Source organism: Tachyglossus aculeatus, chromosome 23 (assembly GCF_015852505.1).
Source record: "Tachyglossus aculeatus isolate mTacAcu1 chromosome 23, mTacAcu1.pri, whole genome shotgun sequence".
NCBI lineage: Eukaryota > Metazoa > Chordata > Mammalia > Monotremata > Tachyglossidae > Tachyglossus > Tachyglossus aculeatus.
In genome coordinates, this window is record NC_052088.1 from 43,244,085 (window position 1) to 43,259,590 (window position 15,506).

The 15,506-nt window shown below is 49.9% G+C and overlaps 1 protein-coding gene across 2 annotated transcripts in view; it reads right to left on the reverse strand.

The window, feature by feature from the left end:
- Nucleotides 1-15,506, reverse strand: part of DCAF4 (DDB1 and CUL4 associated factor 4) — a 36,879-nt gene that overhangs the window by 3,929 nt on the left and 17,444 nt on the right. For both annotated transcript variants that reach the window (XM_038765615.1, XM_038765616.1), the window contains 7 exons: nt 12,878-12,980; nt 10,745-10,888; nt 9,674-9,723; nt 6,977-7,056; nt 2,819-2,914; nt 2,625-2,722; nt 1,951-2,130 (listed from right to left, as the gene is read on the reverse strand). In XM_038765615.1, the coding sequence (XP_038621543.1) occupies nt 1,951-2,130; nt 2,625-2,722; nt 2,819-2,914; nt 6,977-7,056; nt 9,674-9,723; nt 10,745-10,888; nt 12,878-12,980 (751 nt within the window). The remainder of the gene's footprint in view (nt 1-1,950; nt 2,131-2,624; nt 2,723-2,818; nt 2,915-6,976; nt 7,057-9,673; nt 9,724-10,744; nt 10,889-12,877; nt 12,981-15,506) is intronic.

Genomic DNA, 15,506 nt, shown 5'->3' on the forward strand with positions numbered 1-15,506 from the left:
TGGGCAGGGAATGTGTTTACTGTTGTGTTGTGCTCTCCCAAGCGCTTAGTACAGTGCTCCGCACACAGTAAGCACTCAATAAATACGACAATGAAATGTCTCTATCTCTCCTCAGTGAGTCTCTGCATCTTTGCCCTACAACTTGCCTCCCTCCAATTTTAGACTGTGAGCCCACTGTTGGGTAGGGACTGTCTCTATATGTTGCCAACTTGTACTTCCCAAGCGCTTAGTACAGTGCTCTGCACACAGTAAGCGCTCAATAAATACGATATAAATTCGCCTCCCCTGAGGCTAGTGAAAGAGCACTATTTAAATTGTTCATTCATTGAGTGCTTACTGTGTGCAAAGCAGTGCACTAAACGCTTGGGAGGGGACAACAAAACGATCAACAGACCTAGAAATTACATCCGTACCTGTAATTTCATTTCTTTCTATTCATGTCGGTCTCCCCCTCTAGACTGTCAGCTCTTTGTGAGCAGGGAACGTGTCTGATCTATGGATCTATAGTCCTCTCCCGTATATTTTTTTGAGCACTTACTGTGTGCAAAGGAGTACACTAAGTGCTTGGGAGGGGACAATAGAACAATCAACAGACCTAGAAATTACATCCGTATCTGTAATTTCATTTCTTTCTATTCATGTCGGTCTCCCCCTCTAGACTGTTAGCTCTTTGTGGGCAGGGAATGTGTCTGATCTATGGATCTATAGTCAATCAATCATATTCCTCTCCCTCTATAGTCCTCTCCCGTATATTTTTTTGAGCCCTTACTGTGTGCAAAGCAGTACACTAGTGCTTGGGAGGGGATAACAGAACAATCAACAGACCTAGAAATTAATTTGTATCTGTAATTTCATTTCTTTCCATTCATGTCGGTCTCCTCCTCTAGACTGTCAGCTCTTTGTGGGCAGGGAATGTGTCTGATCTATGGATCTATAGTCAATCAATCGTATTCCTCTCCCTCTATAGTCCTCTCCCATATATTTTTTTGAGCCCTTACTGTGTGCAAAGCAGTACACTAAGTGATTGGGAGGGGACAACAGAACAATCAACAGACCTAGAAATTACATCCAAATGTGTAATTTCATTTCTTTCTATTCACGTCGGTCTCCCCCTCTAGACTGTCAGCTCATTGTGGGCACGGAATGTGTCTACTCTACGGTTCTGTTGTCCTCTCCCATGTATACATTGAGCGCTTACTGTGTGCAAAGCAGTGCACTAAGCGCTAGGAAGAGGGCAACAGAACAATTAACAGACCTAGAAATTACATCCATATGTGTAATTTCATTTCTTTCTATTCACGTCGGTCTCCCCCTCTAGACTGTCAGCTCATTGTGGGCACGGAATGTGTCTACTCTATGGTTCTGTTGTCCTCTCCCATGTATATATTGAGCGCTTACTGTGTGCAAAGCAGTGCACTAAGCGCTGGGGAGAGGGCAAGAGAACAATTAACAGACCTAGAAATCACATCCACGTGTGTAATTTCATTTCTTTCTATTCACGTCGGTCTCCCCCTCTAGACCGTCAGCTCATTGTGGGCACGGAATGTGTCTACTCTATGGTTCTGTTGTCCTCTCCCATGTATATATTGAGCGCTTACTGTGTGCAAAGCAGTGCACTAAGCGCTGGGGAGAGGGCAACAGAACAATAGACAGACCCATAAATTAGGTCCATATCTGTAATTTCACTTCTTCCTATTCATGTCTGCTGCCCCTTTGAGATGTAAGCTTGTTGTGGGCAGGGAACGTGTCCACTGTAGGGTTCTACTGTGCTCTCTCAAGTGCTTAATCCAGCGTTCTGCCCACCGGAAGTGCTCAGTAAATGCCATCAACTGAGCGACTATTGACGGACTGACTTTCTGGCCAAGTACTCGGCTGGGAAGGACGCAGGCTCGGCCCCCGGCGGGGAGGGGGTGGCAGGCGGGACCACCCCGGGGGAGCTGGTCCTCCTACCTGCCCGGCCATGTCCGCGGCGGCGAGGTGGCGGTCGTGGTGGAGGAGGCGGACGGCGGTGACGGCCGAGCGGTGGAGCAGGCGGGAACCCTTCCAGGCCCGGCCCTGCTGGCGGCCGCGTTGGCGGAGGTCGATGGCGAAGATCTCCCCGGAGCGGCACCCGTTGTACAGCACCGGCGCCTGCGGGCACACGGGATCCTGGGTACCGGGGCCGCGGGGGGGACGCAGACTGGGCGGGCAGCGCGGGCACTTGGGTACATCCCTTACGTTCGCCTCCGTACCTGTAATTTACTACAACGTCTGCCACCCTGACGGTTTGAGATCGCTAAAAGAGAAGCAGCGTGGCCTAATGGAAAGACCAGGGGCCCGGGAGTCAGAAGGACATGGGTTCTAGCCCTGGCTCTGTCCCTCGTCTGCTGCTCGGCCTTGGGCATGTTGCTTAACACCTCTGTGCCTCAGTTCCCTCGCCTGGAAAATGGGGGTGGAGGCGGTGAGCTCCACGTGGGGCAGGGACTGCAGCCAACCTCACAGCCAGCGCTTAGAGTGGTGCCCGCCGCACTTCACGGACATATCACGGCGACAGATTCCATTTAAGAAAGTAAAAACCCAGTCAGTGCCCCCCAGTCCTGGTTCTCGGCAGGCTGGAAAGTCCGGGGGTCGCCCCCGCCCCGAACCTGGATGGCAAACTGCTGGGCCAGGACGTCGCTGGCGGTGTTGAAGGTCTCCCGGTGTCCGGTATTCGCGTTGGTCACCAGGACCCGACGGGACAGGCCTGGGGTGGAGGGGGCGGAAAGGCAGGCGTGAGGGGAAGCCCCCCACTACTGCCGGGGGGGATCCCCCCCCCGCAACGCCGTGTGGCCGGGCTCACCGGTACTGAAGTGGTTGGCGGCCTGGGGATTGAGGCACCAGGCACAGGACCAGGCGGTGGAAATCTTGAAGCTGCACAGCATCCCGGGCTGGTCTCCTGCCGGTGGGGAGAGCTGGGCTGAAGCCGCCGGTTCTGCTTAGAACCCCCTCATTCATTCAATCATATTGAATGAGCGCTTACTGCGTGCAGAGCACTGTACTAAGCGCTTGGGAGAGTCCAATCAATCAATCAATCGCATTTATTGAGCGCTTATTGTGTGCAGAGCACTGTGCTAAGCGCTTGGGAAGTACAAGCTGGCAACATATAGAGACGGTCCCTACCCGACGGCGGGCTCACAGTCTAGAAGGGGGAGACAGAGAACAAAACCAAACATACTAACAAAATAAAATAAATAGGATAGGTACAAGTAAAATAAAGAGAGAATCAATAAAGAGAGCAATAATAAATAATTACAGCACTTGTTAAACGCTTACTCTGTACTAGGCACTGTACTAAGCACTGGGTGGATACAAGCAACAGAACAACCAACAGGCCCATCCCTGCCCACAGTGAGCTCACAGCCTCAGGTCCCTCATCTGTAAAATGGGGATAGAGACTGTGAGCCCCACGTGGGACAACCCCATTTGTTTGTATCCACCCCCGCGCTTAATACGGTGCCTGGCACACAGTTAAGCGCTTAACAAATACCACATTTATTGTTATTTCCCCAGCCCGGGAGCGCGTGGCTCAGTGGAAAGGGCCCGGGCTTTGGAGTCACAGGTCATGGGTTCAAATCCCGGCTCCGCCAGTTGTCAGCTGGGTGAGTTTGGGCAAGTCACTTCACTTCTCTGGGCCTCAGTTCCCTCATCTGTAAAATGGGGATGAAGACTGTGAGCCCCCCGTGGGACAACCTGATCACCTTGTAACCTCCCTAGGGCTTAGAATAGTGCTTTGCACAGAGTAAGCGCTTAATAAATGCTATCATTATTATTAAGCGTGTGGGAAAGGACAGTACAATCAATGATATTTCGATCTGTAAAATGGGGATTAAGACTGTGAGCCCCATGTGGGACAACCTGATTATCTTTTCCAGCGCTTAGAACAGTGCCCAGCGCTTAGAACAGTGCTTTGCACATAGTAAGCGCTTAACAAATACCATTATTATTATTATTTAAGGGGCTCAACCCAGTGTGGCCAAGCGGATTGGAGCCCGGGCCCGGGAGTAAGTAGGACCTGGGTTCTAGTCCCGGTTTTGCCACTTGTCTGCCGGGTGATCTTGAGCTAGTAATAATAATCGTGGTATCTGTTGAGCACTTACTATGTGCCAGGCACGGTATTAAGCGCTGGGGTGGATACAAGCAAATCGGTCCCTGTCCCAAGTGGGGCGGGCAGTCTCAACCCCCATGTTACAGAGGAGGTAACTGAGGTCCAGAGAAGCAAAGTGACTTGCCCAAGGTCCACAGCAGACAGCAGCAGAGCCAGGATTAGAACCCATGACCTTCTGGCTCCCAGGCTCTATCCATTACACCATGCTGCTTCTCTTCCAATCACTTCACTTCTCTGTGAGCCCCATACGGGACAGGAATCATGTCCAACCTGATTAGCTTGGATCTATCCTAGAGTTTAGTACAGTGCCTGGCACATAATAAGCACTTAACAGATACCCCTTAAAAAAAAAAAAAAAAAAAAGAAAGAGGACCTGGGTTCTATTCCCGGCTCCGCCAATTGCTTGCTGTGTGAATTTGGTCAAGTCATTTCATCATCACCATCATCAATCATATTTATTGAGCGCTTACTGTGTGCAGAGCACTGTACTAAGCGCTTGGGAGGTACAAATTGGCAACATTTCACTTCTCTGGGCCTCGATCTCCTCAACTGCAAAATAGGGATCCCAATACTTCCTTACTTAGACTGTAAGCCCCATGAGAAGCTGCAAAATGAGGGGCAGCAGAGCCTAGTGGCCTGGGGGTCAGAAGGACCTGGGTTCCGATCCCGGCTCCTCCTCTTGTCTGCCGTGTGACCCTGAGCAAGTTGTTTCACTTCTCTGGGCCTCAGTTCTCTCATCTGCCAAATGGGGATTAAGCCCAAGAGCCCCATAGGGGATAGGGGACTGTGTCCGACCTAATTAACGTGTAGTAACTGTGGTATTTGTTAAGGGCTTACTGTGTGCCAGGCACTGTACTAAGCGCTGGGGTGGATACAAGCAAATCATGTTGGACACAGTCCCTGTCCCACATGGGGCTCTCTGCCTCAATCCCCATCTTACAGATGAGGTAACTGAGGCACAATGTATACCTTCCCCAGGGCTTAGAATGGTATTTGACAGGTAGGAAACGCTTAACAAATACCACAAAAAAAAAAATCCCACAAACCAACAGGAAATGGGTATGTGCCAGGCAGACCCGATATGACTTCCCAGTATCCCGCCTCTGGGAACTCTGATCACCCCGACACTTAGGGATTAGGAAGTCTGCAAGCAACTGACCACATCCGCTGAGCTCAGTCTGCCCCAGATGAGAGGTAAACTGACGAATCCTCCTCCCTCCTGCCTGAGCGGCACCAAATCACAGACCTGTGAACTGTGCCGGGAAAGACCCCCTGCCCACCCTTCCCCACAAACTTCCCCTGGCTGGTCAAAGACCATGACCCTCTCTGTTTATCGTGACTTTTGGCCGGAGATTTTCATTGGGAAGCAGCATGGCCTAGTGGATAGAGCACAGGCCTGATTTGTCTGCTGGGTGACCTTGGGAAAGTCATTTCACTTCTCTGTACCTCAGCTTCCTCATCTGGAAAATGGGGATTGAGATGGTGAGCCCCACGTGGGACAGGGACTGCGCCCAACCCCATTTGCTTGTATCCACCCCAGCGCTTAGTACAGTACAGTAACAAGTACTAAAATTATTATTATTCATTTATATTTATGGCCCCTTTACTGTGTGCAAAGCACCCTATTAAGAGCTTGAGAGTACAAAACAACAATAAACAGACACATTCCCTGCCCACAATGAGCTCACAGTCTGGGGGTGGGGCATTAATATCAATAAATAAATTACAGATATATAAATAAGTACCACGGAGCTGGGATAGGCATGAATGAAGACAGCATGTCAGGGTGACATTGAAGGGATTGGGAGAATCAATCAATCAGTCAATCGTATTTATTGAGCGCTTACTGTGTGCAGAGCACTGTACTAAGCGCTTGGGAAGTACAAGTTGGCAACATATAGAGACAGTCCCTACCCAACAGTGGGCTCACAGTCTAAAAGGGGGAGACAGAGAACAAAACCAAACATACTAACAAAATAAAATAAATAGAATAGCTATGTACAAGCAAAATAAATAGAGTAATAAATATGTACAAACATATACAGGTGCTGTGGGGAAGGGAAGGAGGTAAGATGGGGGGATGGAGAGGGGGACGAGGGGGAGAGGAAGGGAGGGGAGAAGAGGAGGGCTTAGTCAGGGAAGGCTTCTTGGAGGAGATGGGCCTTCAATAAGATTTTGAAATATGGGAGAGCAACTGTCTGTTGGATATGAGGAAGGAGGGCGTTCCAGGCCAGAGGCAGGATGTGGTTGAGAGATCGGGGGCAAGACAGATGAGATGGAGGCACAGTGAGAAGGTTAGGATTAGAGGAACAGACACTTTGGCCTTTAAATGCCTGAGATTTCTGCATCAGAAACCAGTAGCATCTTTCAGTCAATCGTCTTTATTGAGCGCTATGTGCAGAGCACTGTCCTAAGCGCTTGGGAGAGTACAATACAACAATATTTCCTCACCCCTAATGCATCTTTTTCCCACCCTCCCAATGCCTCTGGCCTCAACCAAGCCCAGGAGGAGGACCTGGCTGGGGTCCTCTAGACCGTAAGCTCGTTGTGGGTAGGGGAATGTGCCTGTTTACTGTTCTACTGTCCTCTTCCAAGCGCTGAGCACAGTGCTCTGCACACAGTCAGCGCTCAACGGATACAACTGACTGCTGTGGGCAGCCCCTGGCAAGATCCGGGCATCTGAATAAAGGATACTTCCCCGCTGTAGCTCGTTCCAGGCAGGGAATGTGTCTCTTGTTGTACTGTCCTCTCCCAAGTGCTTAATTCAGTGCTCTGCGCACGGTAGACGCGGATCAGTAAATACGGTTGAATGAATGACGTCACCAGTGTCCTTGGTTCCCAGACGGACCGTACCTGGATTGGAGTTGCTGAACAGGGAAGCTGGAAGCAGGCTGGCACAGCCTGGGGATTCCGCGATGCCCATGAGGCAGAGGCTGGAGAGGGCCGTTAAGGAGAACACCGAAAGGATTTCTTCCGCAAAGTGCATCCCGGCAAACAAACTGGAGGCCTAATCCATTAATCGATCGATCCGCGGTTCATATTGAGTGCTTACTATTCACTCATTCAATCGTATTTAGTGAGCGCTGACTGTGTGCAGGGCACTGTACTAAGCGCTTGGGAGAGGCTAGTACAACAAAAAACGAGCTTACTGTCTAGAGCTCGACAGTCTAGAGCTTACTCATTCATTCATTCAATCGCACTTATCGAGCGCCTACTGTGTGCAGAGCACTGTACTAAGCGCTTGGGAAGTCCAAGATGGCAACATATAGAGACGGTCCCTACCCAACAGTGGGCTCACAGTCTAGAAGGGGGAGAGCAATGTATGAAGCGCTTAGGATAGGCCAATAGGGAAGGAGAGTGGCCTTGCGGTTAGAGCCCGGGACGTCAGAAGGACCCGGGTTCTAATTCCAGCTCTGCCACCTGTCTGCTGTGTGAACTCGGGCGAGTCAGTTCACTTCTCTGGGCCTCAGTTCCCTTATCTGCAAAATGGGGACTGTGAGCCCCACGGGGGACAGGGACTCTGTCCAACCTGATTAGCTTAGCATCTATTCTAGGGAAGCTTCTAGGGAAGCAACGTGGCCCGGTGGAAAGAGCGCGGGCTTTGGAGTCAGAGGGCGTGGGTTCAAATCCCGGCTCCGCCAATTGTCAGCTGTGTGACTTTGGGCAAGTCACTTCACTTCTCTGGGCCTCAGTGACCTCATCTGTAAAGTGGGGATTAAGACTGTGAGCCCCCCATGGGCCAACCTGCTCACCTGGTAACCTCCCCAGCGCTTAGAACACTGCTTTGCACATAGTAAGCGCTTAATAAATGCCATCATCATCATCATCTATGCCAGGGCTTAGAATAGTGCCCGGCACATAGCGCTTAGCAATTAACCATCATCATCATCAATACAACAGAATAGTTTTCCTAGCTTTCCTTCAATTATCCATCCATCTCCCATCCCTTCCCAGTCAACATCCATCCAACTCCCATCCCCTTCCCAGTCAACATTTGCTTTCTCTGCCCCTTGCATCCCCCGAGGCACTGGCATCGCCTTGGGATGGCGGAGGGATTTATTTCACGTCATTTAGGCCAAAAGGCCCGCAGCCCAAATGAACCTATGCTCCGGGAAGCCATGAAACTCCATCTGCCACAAGCTGTAGGAAAGTGGGCGAGCCAATTTGGCTGGCAAATTTAGGATGAAAAAGAGAAGCAGCCCGGAACGTTTGTCACAGAGTTGTGAGCTGGTAATAGGCTCAGTGGGGGTCAGTTACCCCATCTTAGATGGCACGCTTCTAGAGGGCAGGGAGCGGCACATAGATTTCATACAGTGCCTTCTCTCATTCAGAGAAGGAGGGTGGCCTAGTGGGAAGAGTCCGGGCCTGGGTTCTAATCCCGGGCTCCGCCACTTATCCGCCGTGTGACCTTGGGCAAGTCGCTTCGCTTCACTGGGCCTCAGTTCTCCCACCTGTGAAATGGGGATAAAGACTGTGAGCACTGTGCTAAGCACCTGATATAGCGCTTCACCATACTCTCCCCAGCACTTAGTACAGTACTATGCACCTAGTAATCGCTCTCAATTCATTCATTCAATCGTATTTATTGAGCGCTTACTGTGTGCAGAGCACCGTGCTAAGCACTTGCTCAATAAATACCATTAATTGACTGGGAGAAGACAACCGAACAGAGTTGGTAGACACGTTCTCTGCCCACAGCGAGCTTACGGTCTAAAGGGGTGGGGCAGACAATGATAGAATATTGATACTATTAATATATTTACCATTAATAAATATTTGTAGGGACTGTCTCTATATGTTGCCAATTTGTACTTCCCAAGCGCTTAGTACAGTGCTCTGCACATAGTAAGCGCTCAATAAATACGATTGATGATTTGTGTGAGGACAATTAATCCTACAGCCCTGGTTTCTGCTTCATTTCCAACCAAACCGGCTCCTGCCACATGCCCCCGCCTCTCCACCCATCCCAGGGTCTGGAATGCTGAACCCAAATCCTCTGCGCTGGGCACTTGGGATTTTTCCAGGAGTGAGGTGGCAGCGTGGCGTAGTGGACAAGAGCACAGGCCCGGAAGCCGGAAGAGTGTGAATTCTGATCCCAGCTCCACCACTTGTCTGCTGCATGACCTTGAGCAAGTCACTTCACTTCTCTCAGTGACCTCATCTGTAAAATGAGCATTGAGACTACGAGTCCCATGAGGGACTGTGTCCAACCTGTTGTTGCCAGCTTGTACTTACCAAGCACTTAGTACAGTCCTCTGCACACAGTAAGCACTCAATAAATACGACTGAATGAATGAATGAACCTGATTAGCTTGTATCCACCCCAGCGCTTAGTACAGTGCCTGACACATAGTATGCGATTAACAAATACCATTATTATTATTATCTCCCTCTTGGGCTAGGCTGGGGATCGAGGGAGGGAGGGAGGAGAACTGGATCCCGTCCTCACCCAGGCTCTTGGGAAACCACTCAAGCTCTGGAGCCGATCCCAGGCTCGGGTTACTTACTATGCGCCTTGACCCCCAAACCTTTTTGCTCGCTCAAAGATACAGCACGTGAGAATCGGGGTGAGTCAGCGAGGCCCAGCAGACAGAATTCACCTGGTAAAGAGGAAAGACAGCTGATGACGATGATGGTATTTGTTAAGCGCTTACAAAGCGCTGGGGTAGATACCAGGTCATCAGGTGGTCCCATGTAGGGCTCACGGCCTTCATCCCCATTTTACAGATGAGGGAACTGAGGCACAGAGAAGTGAAGTGACTTGCCTGAAGGCCCCACGGTGGCAGAGCAGAGATCAGAACCCAGATTAGAACCCTCCACCTCTGACTCCCAAGCCCGGGCTCTTTCCACTGAGCCATGCTGCTTTTCCAGCTGGATGGATGGACAGTGAGCACGCGCAGACACGCATGCATATTTATTCTATTTATTTTATTTTATTAATATGTTTTATTTTGTTGTCTGTCTCCCCCTTCTAGACCGTGAGCCCATTTTTGGGTAGGGACCGTCTCTATATGTTGCCAACTTGTACTTCCCAAGTGCTTAGTACAGTGCTGTGCACACAGTAAGCGCTCAATAAATACGATTGAATGAATGAATGAATGAATGAATGAATGCACAAGCTCTCTCTCTCTCTCTCTCTCTCTCATTTCCCACTGCCAAACCCAAGAGAAACAGCTTGGGCCTGGGAATCTGGGGACCTGGGTTCACAACCCGACTCTGCCATCGCTTGCTGTGTGACCCGAGCCAAGTGGCTTTATTTCTCTGTGCCTCAGTTCTCCCTCCTCCTTAGACCGGGGGCCCCATGCGGGACAGGGATTGTGTCCAACCTGATTAGCCTGTATCTCTCCCGGTGCTTAGTAAAGTGCCTGGCCCATAGTACGGACCTAAATATCATATAAAAGTCACTTCTCCCGTGCCTCCGCCCCCTCCTCTGTCAAACGGGGATTCAGACTGTGAGTCCTGTAGGGGACAGGGGCCGGGCCCAACCCGATTAGCTCATATCATCATCATCAATCGTATTTATTGAGCGCTTACCATGGGCAGAGCCCCGGACGCTCAGCCCAGCGCGCGGCACAGAGCGAGAGTTTCCCGACGACGGCCCCGGGGTTGGGGGAGCCGCACCTTGCGGTTGGTGAAGTAGAGGTTGTCGTACATCTCCACGGTGAGGGTCTTCCCGGCCAGGCCCCGCAGGTTGACGATCCCGTACTTGCAGCCTCCGTGCTCCACGTCGTTGACGGTGAATATCCGCTCATGTGCGGTGTCGGCCTGCAGGACAGCCCGGCCGGGGCGGGGGGCGGAGGGGGCTGCTGGAGGCCGGGCCGGGGGCAACCAGACCTGCCCGGGGGGACCCTAGGAGCCTTCCCCACCCGACCCTTTAATAATAATAATAATAATAATAATAATAATGACGGTATTTGCTAAGTGCTCACACTATGTGCCAAGCACTGATTGTGAGCCCACTGTTGGGTAGGGACTGTCTCTATGTGTTGCCAATTTGTACTTCCCAAGCGCTTAGTACAGTGCTCTGCACATAGTAAGCGCTCAATAAATACGATTGATTGATTGACTGATTGATCTAAGCACGGGGGGGATACAAGGTAACTTCAAGGTATAATGATGGTCCTACTGGCAAGAGCAGCGTGGCTCAGTGGAAAGAGCCCGGGCTTTGGAGTCAGGGGTCATGGGTTCGAATCCTGACTCCACCACATGTCTGCTGTGTGATCTTGGGCCAGTCACTTAACTTCTCTGGGCCTCAGTTATCTCATCTGTAAAATGGGGATTAAAGACTGTGAGCCCCACATGGGACAACCTGATCACCCTGTATCCTCCCCAGCGCTTAGAACAGTGCTTTGCACACAGTAAGCGCTTAAGAAATGCCAATTATTATTATTATATTATTATTATTATTGAGAGCCCGGGCTGGGGAATTCAGAGGTCGTGGGTTCTAATCCCGCCTCTGCCACTTGTCAGCTGTGTGACTTTGGGCAAGTCACTTAACTTCTCTATGCCTCACTCACCTCACCTGTACAATGGGGATTAAGACAATGAGCCCCACGTGGGACAACCTGATTACCTTGTAGGTACCCCAGCGCTTAGAACACTGCTTGGCACATAGTAAGCACTAAACAAATACCATCATTATTATTATTATTTATTATTATTATTAATAAAATGAGGATTAAGACTGTGAGCCCTATGTGGGACAGAGACTATGTCCAACCCAATTTGCTTATATACACCCTAGTGCTTAGCGCAGTGCCTGGCACATAGTAAGCACTTAAAAATAATACAATTATTATTATTATTAATAATAACAATAAAAACAAATACCATAAGATAAAAATTAATTAATAAATCTCCCCCAGCACCGAGTGAAATGCTTGGCACATAGTAAGTGCTTAACAAATACCATAAAATAAAAATGAATAAATAAATAAATCTGCCCCAGCACCAAGTACAGTGCCTGGCCCCTAGTAAGCGCTTAACAAATACCATAAAATAAAAATGAATAAATAACTCTCCCAGCACCGAGTACAGTGCTTGGCACATAGTAAGCGCTTGGCACATCCCCTAACAAAACCCCAACAGCCACTCTGAGGAAGCAGAAGGGGTGGGAGAGAAGCTGGTGACCAACCGCCGTCAACTCTGCTGGGACGATACCTGCCATTTTCCGTTCGATCCACTCCGCTCCACCGTATTTACTGAGAGCTTACCGTGGGCAAAGCACTGTACTAAGCGTTTGCACCGTATTGAGCGCTTACATGAAGATGGAGCCTGCTAAATGGAGTAGCGAGAAGAGCCACCGTGAGACTAAGGAAATGCTATAGAAGGACCCAGGTACAGAGCGGAGGGGCTGGTAAGCTCCCACCGACAAGATCTCCCCTAAACTTCGCCTACCCACCTCACACCCAGGGAACAGGAGGCAAAGAGAAGCAGCCCGGCGCAGTAGGCAGAGCCCAGGCCTGGGAGCCGGAAGGTCATGAGTTCTAATCCCAGCTCTGCCACTTGTCTGCTGGGCGACCTTGGGAAAGTCACTTCACTTCTCTGTGCCTCAGTTCCCTCATCTATACAATGGGGATTAAGACTGTGAGCCCCCCATGGGAGGGGGACTGCGTCCAACCCGGTCTTCTTGTATCCACCCCGGCGCTGAGTAGAGTGCCTGGCACATAGTAAGCGCTTAACAAATACCACAATCATTAACTGTTCTCATTAAGGAGGCCGAGTTTCCCAGACTTCCGGCTTTCTCCGACTCACCACGATGAGTTTGAAATGATTGGTTCCGGCCACGGACGAGTCAGGGCTCTGGATTTCCACCTTCCTCCTCTGCATGCTGCTCACCTGCAACTCGTGGACCATCCTGGGGGTGGGAAAGAGAGAAAGAGATGATGAACAAGACGGGAAGGGGTGAGGAGGGGCCTGGCGGCTCAATGGTCTGTCCCTCTGTCCAAACCGATTAGCTTGGATCTACCCCAGTGCTTAGTACAGTGCCTGGCACAGAGTAAGCACTTCACTTACCACAATTATTATTACTCGTTTTCTTTTACGGTGTTTGCTAAGTGCTTGCTCCGTGCCAGGCACAGATTGAAAAGACAGACCTCAAATGACACTTTCAGGGCCGAGTTTTTAGCAATAAACAGCCCTTTTACATTAAGTCTCTCCCACGAATCAACACCTTACCATGGCAGGAGAGTTTGCGTACACCAATGAAGCTCAGAGCTGCGCCATTGAGAGCTATTCTCTCGCCAGGGTTACCCAGAATGGAAAGGTCTAAACCGAAGCGTCGGACAAAGTTGATTCGCCCGGGCTGGGCAGCAGCGGTGTGGGAAAGAGACAAAGGCGGACGATCGAGTGATCAAAATGTTGATCCAAGACAACGGCAGAGACTTAAGTTTTTACTGCATGGAAGAAGGTGATGGTAAACCACTTACACATTTTTTACCAAGAACACTCTATGGATATATGCCCCAGAACTACAGATTTTGGCAGAAGACAGGATGCTCTGGAGAAAATATGTCCAGAAAGTCTCTATGGATCGGAAACGACTTGACGGCTTTTGATTGATTGATTGATTCATTCATTCAGTCTTATTTATTGAGCGCTTACTGTGTGCAGAGCACCGTACTAAGTGCTTGGAAAGTAAAATTTGGCAATAGAGACAATCTGTACACAACAACGGGCTCACAGTCCAGAAGGGGGGAGACAGACAACAAAACAAAACAAATAGGCAGGCATCAATAGCCTCAATATAAATAAATGGAATTCTAGATATATACACATCATTAATAAACTAAATAGATTAATAAATATATATGTACATATATATTTCCTGCCTTCAGGATCTCTCCACCTGGATGACTAAATATAGGATATACTAAATAATCTATTTAGTTTATTAATGATGTGTATATATCTAGAATTCCATTTATTTATATTGAGGCTATTGATGCCTGTCTATTTGTTTTGTTATACAAGTGCTGTGGGGTGGGGAGGGAGAGAGTAGAGGGAGGGAGTAAGGGCGATGGGGAGGGGAGGAGGAACAGAGGAAAAGGGGAGCTCAGTCTGGGAAGGCCTGCTGGAGGAAGTGAGCTCTCAGTAGGGCTTTGAAGGGAAGAAGAGAGCTAGTTTGGCAGATGTGAGGAGGGAGGGCATTCCAGGCCAGAGGTAGGACGTGGGCCAGGGGTCGACTGCGGGACAGGCGAGAACGAGGCACAGTAAGGAGGTGAGCGGTGGCAGAGGAGCAGAGGGTGCGGGCTGGGCTGGAGAAGGGGAGAAGGGAGGTGTGGTTGGAGGGGGAAAGGGGATGGACAGCTTTGAAGCCAACAGTGAGGAGCTTTTGTTTCATACAAAGGTTGACAGGCAACCCCTGGAGATTTTTGAGGATGGAGGTGACATGCCCAGAGCATTTCTGTAAAAAGATAATCCAGGCAGCAGACTGAAGTGGGGAGAGACAAGAGGTTGGGAGATCAGAAAGGAGGCTATGCAATAATCCAGGCAGGATATGATGAGTGACTGTACTAACAAGGTAGCAGTTTGGATGGAGAGGAAAGGGTGGATCTTGGCAATGTTATGAAGGTAAGACCAGCAGGTTTTGGTGACGGATTGGATATATAGGGTGTGAATGAGAGAGTGGAGTTGAGGATAATAATAGTAATAATAATAACATTCATTTATTAAGCGCTTACTATGTGCAAAGCACTGTTCTAAGTGCTGGGGAGGTTACAAGGTGATCAGGTTGTCCCACGTGGGGCTCAGAGTCTTAATCCCCATTTTACAGATGAGGTAACTGAGGCACAGAGAAGTTAAGTGACTTGTCCAAAATCAAACAGCTGACAAGTGGCGGAGCTGGGATTTGAACCCATGATCTCTGACTCCAGAGCCGGTCCTCTTTCTACTGAGCCACGGTGCTTCACCGAGGTTGTGGGCTTGTGAGACGGGAAGGATGGTAAGGCTGTCCACAGTGACAGAAAAGTCAGGGAGAGGACTGGGTTTGGGAGGGAAGATGAGGAGCTCAGTCTTGGATATGTTGAGTTTAAGGTGGTGGGAGGACATCCAGGTGGAGAGATCCTGAAGGCAGGAGGAGATGTGAACCTGGAGGGAGGGAGAGAGAACAGGGGAGGAGATGTAGATGTGGGTATCGTTAGCGTAGAGATGATAGTTGCATCTGTGTGAGCGAATGAGTTCAAAGAGGGAGTGAGCATAGGTAGAGAACAGAAGGGGACCAAGAACTGACCCTTGAGGAACCCCTATAGTGAGGGGATGGGAGGGGGAGGAGGAGCCTGCAAAGGAGAATGAGAATGAATGGCCAGAGAGATAAGAGGAAAACAGGACAGGTCGAAGTCCATGAAGCCAAGGTTAGATAGCCTGTTGGGGAGAAGAGGATGGT